This window comes from Ustilaginoidea virens, chromosome 2, assembly GCF_000687475.1.
Source record: "Ustilaginoidea virens chromosome 2, complete sequence".
Classification (NCBI taxonomy): Eukaryota; Fungi; Ascomycota; class Sordariomycetes; order Hypocreales; family Clavicipitaceae; genus Ustilaginoidea; species Ustilaginoidea virens.
The window spans coordinates 2655147-2671680 of record NC_057317.1 but is presented as its reverse complement, the minus strand read 5'-3'; the positions used below and the strand labels follow the sequence as shown (position 1 = coordinate 2671680).

The 16534-nt window shown below is 57.2% G+C and overlaps 3 protein-coding genes across 3 annotated transcripts; 1 reads left to right on the top strand and 2 right to left on the bottom strand.

Moving 5' to 3' along the window:
* Positions 1-629: 629 nt before the first annotated feature.
* Positions 630-2511, bottom strand: UV8b_02479 (uncharacterized protein; the record flags this gene model as incomplete). Its single annotated transcript, XM_043139977.1, has 2 exons — positions 630-2152; positions 2337-2511. 2 exons carry the CDS (start codon positions 2509-2511, stop codon positions 630-632), a joined length of 1698 nt encoding a protein of 565 aa, XP_042995911.1.
* Positions 2512-6336: 3825 nt separating this feature from the next.
* UV8b_02478 (uncharacterized protein) lies at positions 6337-9679 on the top strand (the record flags this gene model as incomplete). Its single annotated transcript, XM_043139976.1, has 3 exons — positions 6337-6447; positions 6544-6917; positions 6982-9679. 3 exons carry the CDS (start codon positions 6337-6339, stop codon positions 9677-9679), a joined length of 3183 nt encoding a protein of 1060 aa, XP_042995910.1.
* Positions 9680-12498: 2819 nt separating this feature from the next.
* UV8b_02477 (uncharacterized protein) lies at positions 12499-14392 on the bottom strand (the record flags this gene model as incomplete). Its single annotated transcript, XM_043139975.1, has 2 exons — positions 12499-13540; positions 13692-14392. The coding sequence occupies 2 exons, from the start codon at positions 14390-14392 to the stop codon at positions 12499-12501; spliced, it is 1743 nt and encodes a 580-aa protein (XP_042995909.1).
* Positions 14393-16534: the final 2142 nt, after the last annotated feature.

The following is a 16534-nucleotide window of genomic DNA, read 5'->3' as shown; positions in this document are numbered from 1 at the left end:
TCTAAAAATTCTGTGGCGCTGGTCGGGGATCGGGAGGGGCCGCGCCAGCAACCGGTCCGAGCAGCAGTGGGGGGTTGCGGGTCCGGAAAGGGAAAAAGGAAAGAAAGGCAACGAAACGAGTACATGTAACTCTGAAGAGGCAATCAGCTGATATGTAGCATCAACCAGCACCGGTTCACGGTTCACGGTTCACGGTTCACTGCGCCCCGAATCGCTGTGACGCTGGACGGCGGCACGAGTCAGATTAGCTAAGCCACCCAAGGGCACACACCAGACAGGCATTTGTCAAAACACTCCGACGATAGCAAAAGATACAGTGGTAATATAATATGTATATGGATAAAAAAAAAAAAAAAAAAGAATTTGCTCCTTGAGATCCGGGCCGGGTACAGCTCGTTATTACGCCCCGTTTTGGTTCATGTACAATCAGCGACAACCCATGTCCAAGCCCCATCAGCACGCTCTCACCACAGCCAGTGTCCAAAAAGGGACGGGGGACACGCAACCAGTCTTGTTGTTCTTCCTTTTTTTTTTTTTGTTTCTTTCTTCTTGACAAGAAACCAAAAAGAAAAGAAGAAGGGGAAAGAAAGGAAAAAAGACCCAGGTCCTTGGTCGACAGGTCGGCGTTTTTACAGCACCAGGTCGAACACGGCTGCAAGTCCAAAGCTGCGCTCGCATTGGCATGCGCCTGGCGGTTTCCACATATCGCTCTCCAACGAGAAGAAGACCGTCTTGTTTCCGCACTTGCGACGGATCGATTCGATGGCTATCCTCTGCTCCGAAATGCCGGGAATGGCAAGGCCGTTGGCTTCGCCACTGCTCGGGTAACCACACTCCAGGTTGATGACGTCATGGCCGGGGCAGATGGTCTTGAGGATGTTGAGCTGTCCCAGCACAAAGTCACCAGCTTGGCTGGGCAAGATCTGGGCGTTGAAGTAAGCGTGGATGTTGGCGCCGGTGACGTCGACGACGGAGCAAATGGCCGACGACACGTCGGTGCGCTGCCAGATGTTGAGCGTCTCGGAGATGGTGAAGTGCCCGCTGTACTTGGCCTTGCACTGAGACCTGACGGTGACGACGAGCGTCTTGAGCTGCTCAGGAGTGCACAAGCCGTTCATGATGGCCTCGTTACCAACGACCACGAGCTTGACAATGTCCCAGTGCTGGAAGTTGACCAGGCTGTCGATCTGCTTCCGGATGTCTGGCGTGTCGGGGCTACAGCCCGACGCCTTGACAAAGACACCGACAATCATGAAGATGCCGTGCTTGGCGCAGGCGCTGCCCACATGTTCCAGAGTAAGGCAGTCAGTACCGTAAACACGCAGGTTCTGGAACCCGCCCTTCTTGATGGCGGCAACGTCTCTGTCTACCTGCTCGGCCGTCTTGCATTTGCCGGTGGCAGCCTCGTAGGGAGTGTAGGTGATGCCGAAGTGATCATTGTCGCTCACAAGGCAGTTCTTGCATCCGCCGGGAGGAGAGTTGACCGGAGCCGAGGGTTGGGGGGGAGCCGGAGAGCTAGGCGAGGAAACCTTGGGGCTGGCAGGAGGGGGGGGAGTCGGCGGAAGCTTGGAGCTCGCGGGAGGTGGAGCCGGAGAGCTAGGCGAGGAAACCTTGGGGCTGGCAGGAGGGGGAGGAGGCGGCGGTACCTTGGAGCTCGCAGGGGGAGGAGGGGGGAGGGGCGAAGCTGAAGTTGATGAAGTCGTGACAGGAGCCGGAGGGGGAGGCGGCGGCGGCGGAATCGTGGTGGGGAGGCCGTTGCTGGAAACAGGGCAGTCGGTGACGCATCCGCTCTTGGTGACGGTGGCAATCTGCTGAGGGGCGGTGTAGGTGCCGGGCATCGAGCAGGTGGGAGTGGGATAGACAATGACGGTGTGGTCCGAGACGGTGGTGGTGACGGCGGGGATGGTGTAGGTGCCGGCGCTGGGGCAGACATAGGTGGTTGGGCCCATGACGCTGGTGGTGGTGATGGCGCTGGGCAAGACGACGGCGCTGGACTGGACAGGAACCCCTTGAGAGCCGCCGGGACAGACGGTGGTCGTCTGCTTTATGGTGGCGGCGGCGGCCGGAGGCGGAGGCGGAGCCTGGGCAGCAGATGTCGCGGTGAGGGCGGTGGCCGTCTGCGGCGGGAGCGTGGCGAAGTGGAAGCCGACGACTATTCCCAAGCAAGATTAGCCAACAGAAAGAAAGCAACGAGAGAAGAATAAAAAAATGAAGAAAAAAAAAGGGGGGGGGGGGGCGTCTGTCGGAAGGCGCGTCATGCGGCCGGAACCGGGGTGTGCCGTCCGGTCTGGTGCAGCACCCCCGGGGCCATTGCCAAATTGTGAAACGAAACATACGTGTGGCGTTGCCGGTTATTGTCTCCCAGACAGTGGTGCAGACGGGAGTGCAGATGGCGTCCGTCTCGTTGGCGGTCCTCTTGAACAGAGCATCGTGGGCGTGACGGTGGTGCGAGGCAGAGACGCCGTCAAGCAACGCCGCCAGAGCGGCGGCGGTCAAAAGTCCTCCCTTCATCGCGTGTAGAGATGCTCGTGGAACTTAATTCTTCTTTTTTTGTTCTTTTTTTTTTCTGGTTTTTTACGTGTCCAAATTCTGGTTGCGGTATCTGCTGGTCGAGAGAGAACGGCGAGGGAAAAAGAATGCCCGCTGAAGGAGTGAAGCGGTGTATGGCAAGAGCAAGAAAGTAAAGGAGGAAAGAAAGGACGAAAGCGCAGCTTTGAGGCTTTCCGGGACGACCTCGACGTCGGCAGCGGGTTGGGTGAGAAGAGGAGGACAAGAGGGGAGAAGAAGGCCATGGCGACGAGGTGCCGGGGGTTTTGGTTATATTCTTGACTTGACTCGGCTGGACAAAGGAGGGAGGACCTGAAGAGATTTGCGGCTTGGGGCAAGGGGAGGAGGGCAAGGGGAGGAGGGCAAGGGGAGGGTAAGGTAGGGGGGAGGGGGGAGGGGGGGGGAGAAGACTTGAATGGAAGCTGGACGGCTGTGAACAGGAGCAGCTGGCAGCCAGCAGCAGGCAGCCGGCAGCAGGGGGAAGTGAGGGTCGTTTGGTTTTGTCATGTTGCCAGGCCGGCCTTTGGAGCCAGAGTCGACCAACCACAGGCAAGATGCGGCCGGCCAACGTGCAGCAAAGCGCAGCGCAGCTGGCACAACTGGTCGTGCGTGGGTTGTGCGTGGGTCGTGCCATAATGCCATTCATTGTGGGCTGTGGGCCGTGGGCCGTGGGCTGTGGGCCGGGTACAACGGGCTTTGCTTGTTTCACTGAGCAAGCCACCGAGAACCCTCGTAGCTAGCCAGGTACCGCCATGGTTATCGACGTCGTCAAGTGGGGGGGGGGGATCCGACTTGCCAGAGCCACGGGGGGTGGTCGGTCAGGGGTCGGTCAGGGGCTTGGTCGGGGGGCTGGTCGGGGGCTGGTCAGGGCTGGTCAGGGGTTGGCCAATGATGCTCCAGGGCAAAGAAAGCCCCAGGACGCAGCCACCAGACCAACGGGCCAGGACCGTCCGGAGCCCTGAGCCTGACACACAAGCCCCCAGCCATTTGCGTCCACCAGACCAGACCAGACCAGACCAGACCTGCCTGTCCATCGAGGCGAATGAATCGCAGCGTCGTGGCTCGTACTCGCTCGTACGCTCGTACGCAGAGCTCCGTCCCGGGCTCGCAGATTCCCATCATCCAGATTCCATGCCGGCAGACTCGGTTGGTTCTACCAGCCCGCAGGGCAGAGTGGGCGGGCAATTTCCACCTTGAAGAACCTTCCCGGGGCCCAGCCCCTTTCCCTTTCCCTTTCCCAGCAGCGCCCAAAAAAAAAAAAAAAGAAAAAAGAAAAAAAAGAAAAAGGTAAAAGGTCAGTCGCTACCGCAGTAATAAATGAGGTTTGGTCGCCTGAGCCAGGGACTGGCTGGCGCCTGGGCTGGTTGCCGGCTTTGAGTTGAGAGCTCCGGCGCAATCATTGGCCTGCTTGGCCTGCTTGGCCTGCTTGGCCTGCTTGGCCCGTCCATGGCTACTTAAACCAAAGCTTATCCCCGACTAGACTAGCTCTGTTCCCCCCTCCTCGGCCCGTTTTTAGTCAAATGAGATGATGGAGCTATTGCGCGACACGGGAGATTTCCTCACTCGCAGAGTATCTATCCGCGCATATTTCTAGCCGCCGCCGTTTATGTGCTCTCGTGCTCTCGTGCTCTCGTGCTCTCTCGCGCGCTTGAATGGGGTTGCGCAGGGAAATTGGCAGACCAGACACACGGGACTGCAAACGCTCAAACCTTTGCCGGGATCAAAGTCCACATCATATGCTGGCACCTCCGTACGCCGTGCCCGCCCGGCTCTGCGCACTGTGCCTGCCGTGGCAAGCGCTATCGTCGTCCCTCCCGCGGCGGCGATCCATGCCCGTTCCAGCTCAGCAGCCCCGTGCGGGGCTCGTGACGGATTGTTCGGAGAGCGGTGCTGCATACTCCGTACTCTACCTATACATGCCGACATTATTGATAGTAGCTCCTGCCCCCCCTGGCTAGTACAGGATCTGCACTTGTGCAACCTGGTCTCCCGGACCCATCTGATTCCTCCTTTTCTTCCCCTTTTTTTTTTTTTTTTTTTTTTTTTTTTTTTTTTTTTTTTTTTTTTGTGGCCACATGTTTACTCCGTGTCCGTATACCAGAGAAAATATTCCAGCAGCTGCCCTGAGCTAGGTACCTAAGGTACTCACCTACCCGTGCCTACCCGGCGTGTACCTAGGTATCTAAGTACCTTTCGTGATCGGATATGCGGCCCGCATATCTTCCAATAGATTCGTATTTTTACCCACCAAGTTTATGGAACCTTGCTTGGTTGGGCTGCATGTATCCTTTGCTTGTTGGTCCAGGCTGGCAGCACGGAGTAGGCACTTGCTTGAAAATGAAGCAGGGCAGTCGCTAACGCAATGCAGAACTCGGCCCCGAATAGTTTCTCTTTGGCGTGCCATCATCATCAGTGCAGTGCAGGTCGGGGGTGCGTGCTGGTACCAGCCGCGGCAAGGCTTAGCTGTGCATTCTTCCTTCTTCCCCTTTATTCGCCTTGGCAAGAGGTACTGTACAGAGCACCTACCTCCTCCATCTTACGGCACCTACGTGCTACCTTCCAAGGTTGGGAGGTAGGAGGTACCCAAAGTACCTACCTACCGAGGTAGGCAGGTCAGTCAGGTACCTAAGGAGGTAGGTAAGGTAGGTACGTACTCGACTGGCTCAGCCAACGAGGAGAGTTCCTGACAAAGAGACTCTGTAGAGTGGCAGCGATTGCATGTGGCTTCCCTCTGTTAATCTGCCGCTGTCTTTTGCTTTGATGAAATCAAAATACGGCCGTGTTGGTCAAGGGCCTTGGGCCTTGGGCCTTGGCAGATTTGCATTGGCGGCTGGCCGACGGCAAAGTTTGTACCGTGACAATTTCAGCGAAATTACGTCTCCGACATGGAAGGTTCATCCGCTTCATGACGTGGTGGCAATTTTGTCCTCTCCTTGCTAGGTCAGGCACCTCGTTCGGCGGTGAATAACCTCCCATGTACTCCGTACGAAGTACTGTAGCTGGTTCAGGCACCAGAACTCAATACTAGGCCGAGGCCTAAACTTGAGCATAGCACCAGACTGATCAACTGCAAAGCGCGCAGTCAGACTGATTATGCAGATGGATCGTTTCAGAAACCCAACGGCGGCCGATTTGGGTTTTTTTTTTTCTTTTCCCCCCGTCCTTCGGCTGTTGGCGCTGTCGGCTGCGTGTGTCCCCCGTCCAATGTACATACGCTCTAGGTTCATCCAGTCCCGTGCCAGCCGGGCCCATCAGTCCATCTGGCTCTAGCCGCCAGGGGGCCTTGGGAGTCTCGAATAGGGCACGGGTACCCACACCAAGCAACGTAGAGTGTCTGGTCCGTCCTGCGACGGGAACGACACCCCGAATCAGCTGCTGGAAAATGGTGACGGGAGATGATAAAAGTCGTCTGCTGATGCTCCAGAAAAAAAAAAAAAAAAAAAAAGAACTCAAAAGCCGACCTGTGCCTCGTCATTACTCGGTAAGAATACCTGTTGCAACTAGAATGCGACGCCAGGCAAGGTGCGGCAATACCCCCCGTAGCAGACCTAAGCCGAGGTTGGTAGGTCCCATGTACCCAAGGCACCTCCCAGGCCACTCTGTAGGCTCTGTAGGACGGTGGGACTCGCACATGGTTCGCTTGTTCCTACCAGCCGAGTCATGTGACTCGCCAAACCAACAGAGTTTGACTACTCGAAGCTAGTTGATGCGATGTGATGCGATGCGACAGCAACGGCGTTGTGAATGGCCCATTCCTCCGGCATATTGCTCGAGCATTTCTCAGCCGTCATGTTGCGACATCCAAACCGGCCCTACATCTGCTGGAGATGTATCAATCCAAGTCTAAGCGGGCTAGGTCGCTCTGGACATGTTCCTCTTCGGCGTAGTGCTGCCATACCGGTTTGTTCTTCCCAGCCCGATCGTGGTTTTCCATCTCCGCTGAATGCAGTGTAAATGCAGCGCAAGTCTCGCTAACAGGCTTTTCCCCAACGGCAGAAATGGGTCGCGACGCAGAGCGCGACGCCTACAGCCGCAGCACTCGAAACAATCGGCATCCCCACGCCCCAAAACGATGGCTCGGGTGAAACTGACCATGACCAAGCCCTCCCCATACGCGACCGGCTCCGGCAATGGGCCAGCAGAAACGACGCGTACAGCAATAGCCTGCTTCTTCACGACACCTCCATATACGGCAGCATCGCCAACAACGTAAGCCGGACGCAGTCTACGGGATCATCGGAGCTCGATCAACTGCGATCCCCGGCTCGAGGCGTGGCCGACAGCAATGACGCGAATCCTACAAGCAGCGATGCCGAGACATCTACCGTTGCGTCTCATTCCCGCAGCCCTGGTGATTTGGTGGAACTGAGGTCAGCCGCCCAAACCCCCCCATCAGCCTATTCCGTACCGGATCCGTGCTCAACCTCCTCTTAGGCAGATGGGATCCAGGATGCCTGTCTTCGCCGTCTATCTTGGCTATTTTGGGCAGCGCAATCATTTCTACGCCGTCAACGGCAAGTGGGTGACAAGCATGGGCTTCTCCTCACTATTCACCGTGTCCAGATTCGCCTCTTTGCAGGAGATGGAGCCTGTCCTGGCCAAGATTCCCTATGATGCTACGCCGGAACAGTTTGACGAGATGCGTCAGGATGAAAAGGGCCCGTCGAGGGAGGACGGCGTCATGCTCATTGACAAGATGACGGAGTTTCGGAGGACGTCGGAGGCGATATACCAGGCCAACATGACCAGGCTGGATAGCGCCCGCGCCGTTCTGGGTGACGCTTCAGGCTTCGAATACATCAGCCTCTTTGATATCGCGGACATGCTACTGCCAGGAACCCTGAAAACCGGCCAAGAGTTCCCTGCACCGGCCCTCTACGCCGTCCACACCGCCTTGTCTCGGAGCGAAATCGGATTCAACCCCATGAGTCCCTCGGCCGACTGTCACCGGCGGGACCACTTGTTCGAAGTGCTTCCGCAAAGCCACGCGCAAACCATTGCCCGCGTCGCGGCGTGGGTTGGCGAGTACACGGATTTGAGCGCCAAGAAACTGCGGCCGCTGAAACCCGGCGAACTCGAAGAGATCCCCCTGGGCCGGTTCATCCGCCAAGCACGGGATGCTGTTGCGCACAGCCGTCGGTCCCGGGAATGGACCCCTCACGGCATTCTCAAACCTTCGGCCGGCGTGACGCTGCCCCGCGTCGACTGGTCTCCCGTAAGCAAGGAGGTCATCGCGTTTCTGGAATGGTGGGCAAGCTACAACCTGTTCGACGCCGGATCGCGATTCCACTCCTACGGCGCTCTCATTCTGAGGTCTCTGGATCTTTACAGGGAGGCTGCTCTCGACCAGAGCACCGCTTGGACGTTTCTTCAGGAGATTGGCGTGATATCGCCCTGGGAGGTCCCGTCCCGCTACAAGGTTCGGTTTCCCGGGTCTACAATCGACAGAGGAGGCGGCATAAGCCGTTCGATCCCCGATGACTTGGAGAAGTCAATGAGATGCGACATTGCCGAGGGCGCCCGGAAGCCGGTGGAAGGCGCCACGGTTTTCTGCATTGACGCACCGTCCACCGTCATCATCGACGACGGCGTCTCACTGGAGCGCACGAGTCGGCCGGACGAATTCTGGATCCACGTACACGTGGCTGACCCGGCCTCGGTCATCAGGCCTGACTCGGAGCTGGCCAAGTTTATGGAGCTGATTCCGGAAAACATTTATCTCCCCGGCCACTTCCAGGCCATGCTTCCGCCCGAGGTCGGCCAAGTCGGCCAAGACGGCCAAGACGGCCAAGACGGCGCCGCCAATTCCACGTCGGCAGCTGCTGGTCTGGTGCAACGGTTTTCCCTGCAGCCGGGAGCGCCGGCGTTGACGTTCAGCGCAAAAGTCAATCGGGCTGGCGACATGCTGGCGTACCAGGTCGAGCCAAGCACGCTGCGTAGTGTCACGTACCTGGATCCCGAAGACGTGTCCAGCTTCTGCGGTGAACCGCCGCCGCCGCCGGTTGACGGCTCCTACAGCTTCAGCGTCGGCACGCCCCCCGATGAGACTGTGGCTGGGACGGGCGCAAAGCGCCGTCGTCCCATGACACGTACGCGAGACTTGGACGAACCCAGCCGGGCAGACCTCCTGACCCTGCACGGCCTCTGCGAGGCCATCAGGCAGAAGAGGCTGTCCAGGGGCGCGTGGCCGTACTTTTTCCCCCGACCGTCTGTCAGCGTGTCCTTCCACGAGGCCACGCCAGAAGGCGGGGCTTGCCTCGGAGCCGCCGCAGCGCTTCCGCCGGATCCGTACATCGAGGTTGGCGCCGAGTCGTCCAACGGCTGCTCGGTGGTGGCCAACGCCATGGTTCTGGCAGGACAAGTGGCGGCACGGTGGTGCTGGACCCGAGGCATCCCCATCCCGTACCGCAGGGATTCCCACTCGGCCGACGACAAGCTCCGCCAGGCGGCGTTGGAGTACGCGACAAGGGAGCTGTACCCTCTGATCCGCAAGGGAATCGAGCCCTCGGCGGGCCAGCGACAGGCGCTGGCCCTGCTCACGGGCGGGATCCAGATCTCGCTGGAGCCGGGGCCGTACCTGCTGCTGGGGCTGGACATGTACGCCAAGGTGACGTCTCCGCTGCGCCGGTTTTCCGACCTGCTCGTCCACTGGCAGATGCACGCGGCGCTGGCGCACGAGAGGCGCACGGCGCACGCCCCGTCGTCGGACCCAGCCGCCGCCGCCGCCGCCGACAGCCTGGACGAGGTGCTGCCGTTTTCGGCGGCCGCGCTGGGGGACAGCCTGCCGCTGCTGCACACGCGCGAGAAGATGGCCCGCACGGTGGCGCGGGGCACCGTGGACTGGATGCTCATGGCGCTGGTGCGGGCGTGGCGCTTCGAGGGCAAGGCGCCGCGGTCGCTCCGGTTCGTCGTGGGCTCGCGGTGGCGGCAGGGCCTGCTGGGCCGCCTGGACATGCTGGGCCTCGACGCCATCATGGACCTGGCCGGCCTGGACGGCTGCCGACTCATCAGGGACGTCCAGGTGGGCGACGAGTTTGAGGTGCACCTCGCCGACGTCAACGTGCACTCGCAGCAAATCCTGGTCAAGGCGATCCGGTACCTGGGCGCAGCCCGCCGCCCCGAGGCAGCTTGAAGCTTTGCTCGGAAGCAAAAACTCGCAGGGGCCATCACGTGGCGCCTATCGCCTGGCGCCCGGCTGCGCCGTCATGAAGAAAGAAAAAAACCAAAAAAAAAAAAAAAACACACCTCATGTCTGCGCAAGGCAAGACTTGTCAAAAAAAAAAAACGAAAGAAAGAAAGAAGAAAGAAAGATGAGGGGGTTGAAAAAAAGCGGGGAATATACCAAGAAAAAACAAAGGGCAAGAACAGAGATGCAAAGGAAGCAAAGGACGAGGCACATTCCAGCCACATTCCAGCCACACACACACACACTCTCTCTCTCTCTCTCTCTCTCTCTCTCTCTCAGTGGCCATGCGACGCCCTCCCTTATTAGACCAGGCTGTACTCCGTACTCCGTACACACAATGTATACTGCCACCCACCATTCGAGCCCTGCGAAATCTTTACGTCATCAGACCACTTGCTGCCCCTCTCCTCTCTGGCGGGGGCAAGACAAGACAAGACGCACGCGCAAGACGACCAAGCGTCACGCCCGCCCTTGACCACGCCTTTTCTTGACTTGTCTTGTCTTGTCTTGTCTTGACTTGTCTTGACTTGACTTTTATTATTATTATTTTTTAATTTTAGCCCTCTCTCTATCTTGCAATCCGAGCCATGCGCGGCTTGCATCAGTGAGCCAACATCCACCATCTAGTCGATTACGCTTCCAACCTCCGTATTCACACGCAACGCAACGCAACGCAACGGAACGCAACCAACGCAACCAACGCAACCAACGCAACCAACGCAACCAACGCAACCAACGCAACCAACGCAACCAACGCAACCAACGCAACCAACGCAACCAACGCAACGCAACCAACGCAACGCAACGCGACGAAACCCCCTTCACCACCTCCCCCAACCCAGCCGGCGTGGCCTTCTTCTCCCCCCACTCACACCGTTCCCCGCGGCCTCCACTCTTCCCCCCCTCCCCAAAAACCTTGGCAGACAGCCAAGGGTTCCCCAACAAGGGCAAGGGCGCGCGACCCAAGCTGGGTGACTGATCAGCAAGCCGGCGGACTGGCTGGTACGGAGGGTACGGAGGATCGAGTACCGAGCACCGAGCACGCACGCTCTGCCCGACAATCACAATTCGTCCGTCCGTCAGTCAGTTCGCTGATGTGTGTCGGCAGCACGGCGGCGTCATCGCGGGTCCACCCTGCTGTCCGTGAACGTGTCCGTGAACGTGTCCGTGAACATGTCCGTGAACATGTCAGGGATGGATGGATGGATGGTGGGTGCATGGCTCCTTGGGTCGGCACATGCCGGAGGCTTCGTCGTGTCAATACTTTGGCTGTGCTGTACTTGTTCACCGCTGGCGCCGCTACGCTGCACCCCCTCGTCCCTGGGCATACATGGACAGTCAGCGCAGTCGGAAAAAGGGTGCCGGGCTGAACCTGATTGAACCTGGATGGACCTGGATGAACCTGGAGAGATGGGTCACACGTCATCATTCCAAGCGAGCCGGTGGTGGGTGGCTCCGTCTCGTCAAATCTCACCACACAAGACAGTTTCATGTCCAGCGATCCATCGACTTTCTCCGTCACCGGCTCAATTCAGCACAGGGGCCGCCGAAACGTGCTCCGTATATTGTGCAATATATGTAACATAATCTTCATGACTTTGTGTACACGGTTTAATATGCGTGGTGCTTCCCCCCCCGTGGCATGGGCGGGCCGAGCAAGAATCAGGCCCAGGCCCAGGCCCTAGCCAGCCAAAGGAAAGAAAAGTAAAAAGAACAAAGCCCTGCTACACGCAACCCAATCCGATCCCGATTGCCTTCCGCCAAGAAGCAACCTCCCATCATGTGAATATGTAAATAACCCCGATCCCAGACGCCTGGCCAAAGAACTTGCGGGCCAAAAACAGCCCAGCCCACACGTGGCTTTGCCCCCTCTTGCACACATCAAGTCCTCGAAATCCAGCGTTGGGGGGGGGGGGGGGGGGGAATAAGAAAAGGAGAAAAAGAGGACAAGAGGAAAGAAAAAGAAAAATAGATTAGCAACGGGGGCCCATGATAATAGAATTCAAATCCCAACGCCGACCCGTGTTGTAATTTTAAACCCTCTCAAGATCTGTCATGAATTTTTTTTTCCCCCGCTTCCCGTTTGTCGCGCGTGAATTTTATCTGACCACACCATGATAAATCAAAAGATTTTGCCGTATTCAGAAAGACCATGACGATAATGCTCATGACCGCCCATCGGGCCCCGCCCGCATGAATGTAATGAGCCCACATTTTCTAGTCGAGAACTTCTGCACTTGGGTTTTCCAGTCGCATCCCTGGGACCGCTAGTTGATAAGAAAAAAAAAAAAAAAGAGAAAAGAAAAGGATCGTGAGGGAAAATGAGTCGTATTGAGCCGCCGTGACACCCCATGCCCGCTTGATAACACGAGCATATTTCAAACATCTTTCCAATTAGTAGCACACGAGTTGAGCAAAGTAGCATCATGGTCGTGGTCGTGGTCGTGGTCGGCACCATGACGTGAGCGGGAAAGCCATTGCATAACTCTGCATCAGACGGAGACGGATATCCAATCCGCCGTGCCCGTCCACCACCAAGTGTGGTAACATTTGGTTTCGGCTCACCGCGGTGGCCCGGTTGTGCGTCGGCAAAGATGAGGCAAAAAAAGGAAGCGACATGATCAGTGCTGTCTTGGAATTTGTAAAGAGATGAAAGAGAAACGACTTCGCTTGCGTGGGGGAAAAAAAAATAAAATAAAGAGAAAGCAAATCCTCTTTACCGGGCCATGTGGTTGATTGGGTCACGGCAGTCGCATGCCGAAATCTCACTTTCTCCATCCAACATTCCAAATGACGTGAGCAATATCTCGTGCCGTGTTGACCGTGTCAATGACCCGTCCGAGAATTCCATCACCCGGTACAGCTTCACCGTCTTCACAGGGCATGAACATGCCTGAAGGCGTGCGGCGCATGCCAGCAGGCTCATCCGTCAAGCTTCCTCCGGATGACGATCGGTCAAGGCTAGACCCGGCTTGCCCTGTGGGCGGAGAGCGCCAACCCGTGGACGATATCAGAGTTCCCTCGCTGAGGCTGTCGTCGTCCATCTCTTCCTCGCCAAAAAAGAATCTAGATGCCTGCGTTGCCGGTCGAAGGGTTTCTTGGGACGACGACGGCGAAATCATCGGGCTTCGATACGCCGTGCTGTGCTTCATAGCTGTTTCTGGTGGGTCGGGCGTGTCCTCGCGGTATTTGAGCGTGGTTGACGGCAGTTTGGCAACCATTTTCCCTTCCGTGGCGGTCATCTTCCTGCTCTTCTTCTTCCTCGACACGGCACGTTTCTTGGACTTGACCCTCTTCATCATGACACCGCAGTCATCCGAGTTGCTGTCTTCATCAGGCAAGTCCTGTTCCAAGTCGTCCTCGTATTTCACGTCAATGGCAATGCATTGCTCGACTTGCTCATTAAAGTGTATGTGCTTGCGTTCAGGAAAGGGAGAAGAGATATTGGACGAGTCTGTCGATGCTGCCAAGGAACTCGAAGTACCGTTGCTACCTCTTCGGATAGAGAGGGGATAGGTAACGTAGTAATCAGTGTTGGACATGTCCGACTTGTGCTTGAGAACACCCCGAGTTTCTTGGGCTTGGACGGCGGCGGTAGCCTGCTTCAGCAAAGACGACGAGACAAGGGAACGCTGTAGCATGACTTCGGACATGCTTCTCTTCTTGAGAATCGGCTTCTTGTTGAGGTTGACGAGAGAATCCGTTTTAGACATGGTCACACTCGACGGTTCGGTTCCAGTAGGATTCAAATTCTTTGTGCCACATTGTAGGGGTCCGTAGAGCCAGGTGACATCGCAGTCCTTGAGCCTGTGTTGAATGGGTTGGCATTAATGCTCGAGGTCCAAGTTGGGCCAGTCAATAGGCTCATGAGCGACAGCGACACGGGTGAAAAAAAAAAAAAAAGAATACGGAGGAGACGAACAGCAGAAAACAAGGAGAGGAAGGAGACAGCACGTACCAGTTCAATTCCTCTGGAGAAATGGTTCGGAGGTTATTCCTAGCCTTCATCCACGTCCTCCATGAAGCGTTTTCCAGTCTGGCGCTATTGGAAAACTCTCCTCTTTTGGAAACAATGTATCTCCAGGATGACCAGATATCCTCTTCCTTCCAGTCGTGAGACAGATAATCCACCTGCCGGGATGGCCGGCTCGACACAGCCGTGTCATCTTCGGCATGCTCAGCGACGTCGGGGGTGTCGGGTCCGGAGGTCGCGCTAGAGGTGTCGGGTTCGGCAGGGGACTCGGTGTAGGAATCACCGGTCTTGGGGCTTGGGGGCGGCTCTAGGTGATCGTGCGGGTGAAAGTCTTGTTGGAAGAAAAACTTGTCTTGCGAGAGCAAGGGTAGGCTGAACAGGTCCTCGGAGCCGTCCTCGAGGCCGAGTACGTCATCATCAAAGTCGGAAGATATGGACAAGTTACTGGCGGGAGTGGATGAGAAGGAGGCGTCGGTGGATTCTGCCTGTATCGTTGGGGGGGAAGAGGGCGCTGAAGATACATCGGATTCCGTGTAGACCTTGGAGGGTGGTTGAAACGACGACGTGATATGCGCAGTTGGCGCGGAATGGTAAGCAGAGTGTGCAAAGCTGCTTTGTGATTGTGAACGGCGAAGGGCCGATGAAGAGAAATAGCTGCTCTCCTCTGAGGGGAGTACCGCTGCCATTGTGTAAATGGTGGTGGTCCGGTCAAGTGCTGCTGATGCCAAGGGCAAAGGGGAGGAGAGAGCGGAAGGCAGAGTCGAAACGACCGCGATGCGTAAGGCAAAAGTCAGCGACTCATGGATGAGGTCGAGCGGCGGGCGGGTGCAGTAGCAATCAATCGATAACGTGGTCCCTTGCTGCCAAGTGTATGGATGCGGAAAGATGGCACGGCGAGAGCAACCGTAATGTCGGTCGACGGGTTATCAAGGTCGGTGGCAGCACAGTGGTTGTCCAAAAGGTCTGCGAGATAAAAGGGTGGGCTGCAGGGCAGGGCGGGCAATGATGCAGGCAACGAATGACCCCGGCCGATTGGGGAGAGAGAGCCCACCACCACCTCGAATAGCAGAACCGGGTCGTGGTCGTCGGTCTTGTAAACTAGAGAAGAGAAGAGACGAAGGATGTGGACGAACAGCGAGCGTCAGGTTTTGCGGTCGGACCTGCCCAGGTCTTCCTATTCGCGAAGGGTTGCCTTTTCTTCTTTTGCCGTCTCTCTTCTACTGCTTTTTAAAGGAAAACTTCCGGGTTGCGGAAGACCAGGCTGCGGAGAGTGCAGAGTTTGGAGGTCGAGGGTCCGATGGCATGTGTGGAATGGCTGATGGCGCAAGTTTTGCATGCGGGACCAGCAAAGCAATCGGAGAGGGTGACAAGAGCCGCGCTAGTCGAGGAACAGCGGACGGACACACAAGGATGGCAGAAATCTGAGGGGGCGGTGCGAGGGAGAAGCCCTTTGTCGCCTTATCTTGCAAAGAGAAAACAAGAGAGGAAGAGGGGAAGGGACGGGAGGAGAGACGAGGAACACATGGATAAGAAAAAAATCATAAAAAAAAAAGAAAAAAAGAAAAGAAAAGAAATCTGCCGGGACGAGAAGAGCAAACGACTAGACGGCCAGGGTGAGAGGAAAAGATACAAAGGCGGGCGATCTATCCCTTGCCTTGCCCCCGAACGGAACACGGAATGGACGGTGGAATGGTGGATGGTGGATGGTGGTGGTGGTGGATCGTGGGTGGTGGATCGTGGAATTCTGGGATTGTGGGATTGTGGAATTGTGGAATTGTGGAATTGTGGAATTGTGGAATTGTGGAATTGTGGAATTGGAACTGGGAGCCGGAACTGGAACTGGTGGAAACTGTAACTTGAGGAGGCACGAGGATCGATCAACTTCACCTCACCGTGTTGTGGGCACAAAGCGCCGCCAAGCAAAAACAAAAACCCTCCTGGCCAAGACCATATCAGCGCAAGCCGAAGGCGGCAGGGGGCCTCTGGGACCAGGGTGCAGCTGGTGCATGCTCGCGGCAAGTCACCGGCCTCGCAAAAGAACGAAAGCAGTACCTGGAGTACCGAGTACCGAGTACCGAGTACCGAGTTCCCCGGGGCCCAAGCAGGAGGTACCTTAGGTTAGGTACCGTGCAACCTGGAAGGAACATCAGGTTCTTGTCGGTACTTGAGGACTTGCACACACTCCCTGTGCATTGAGCGCCCGCCCTTGCGTTCCTGGGGCCCTGGGGCCCTGGGGCTCCAACGAGCTACTAGCTTGGGGAGGTACCCGCTACCTGGCGTGGTCCGTACCGCGTAGAGATAAGGTACGGAAGTAAGGCAGGTAGGTGGTACCTGCGACCTGAGCACTTCGGCACTGGGGGGTTCCGGACAATGTGACACGGGGCCACGGTTAATAAGTGGAATCGAACCAGTGGCCAGCTTGAATCGCCTTTGGGTCGTCTCTGCGGGCTAGCGAAAAGGACGGACCAGTCACAGGCCGCGGCTGGCCCCAGAGGCCCCAGAGTCCCCAGTGCCACTTCCCACTTTCAGGAGAGCCACAGAGCCACAGAGCCTTCAATCCTTTCGGACTCGACTGGAGCCAACAGCTAACACTAGCCTGCCTACAAGGTGTCAGCCTCAGTTGGGCCCCCCCCCCCTCTTAGTGCTAGTGCTAGGCCGACGCATGCGGAGGAGGCGAACGAGCGAGCTGGCAGGCAAGCTACATATGCTTGGTGGCAATGGGCACCCTGCAAGCCTGCAACGCCGTGCCTGCAAGCCTGCAAGCCTGCAAGCCTGCAAGCCTGCAAGCCCGCAAGCCCGCAAGCTAGCCCGCTGCTAGGCACGCACGC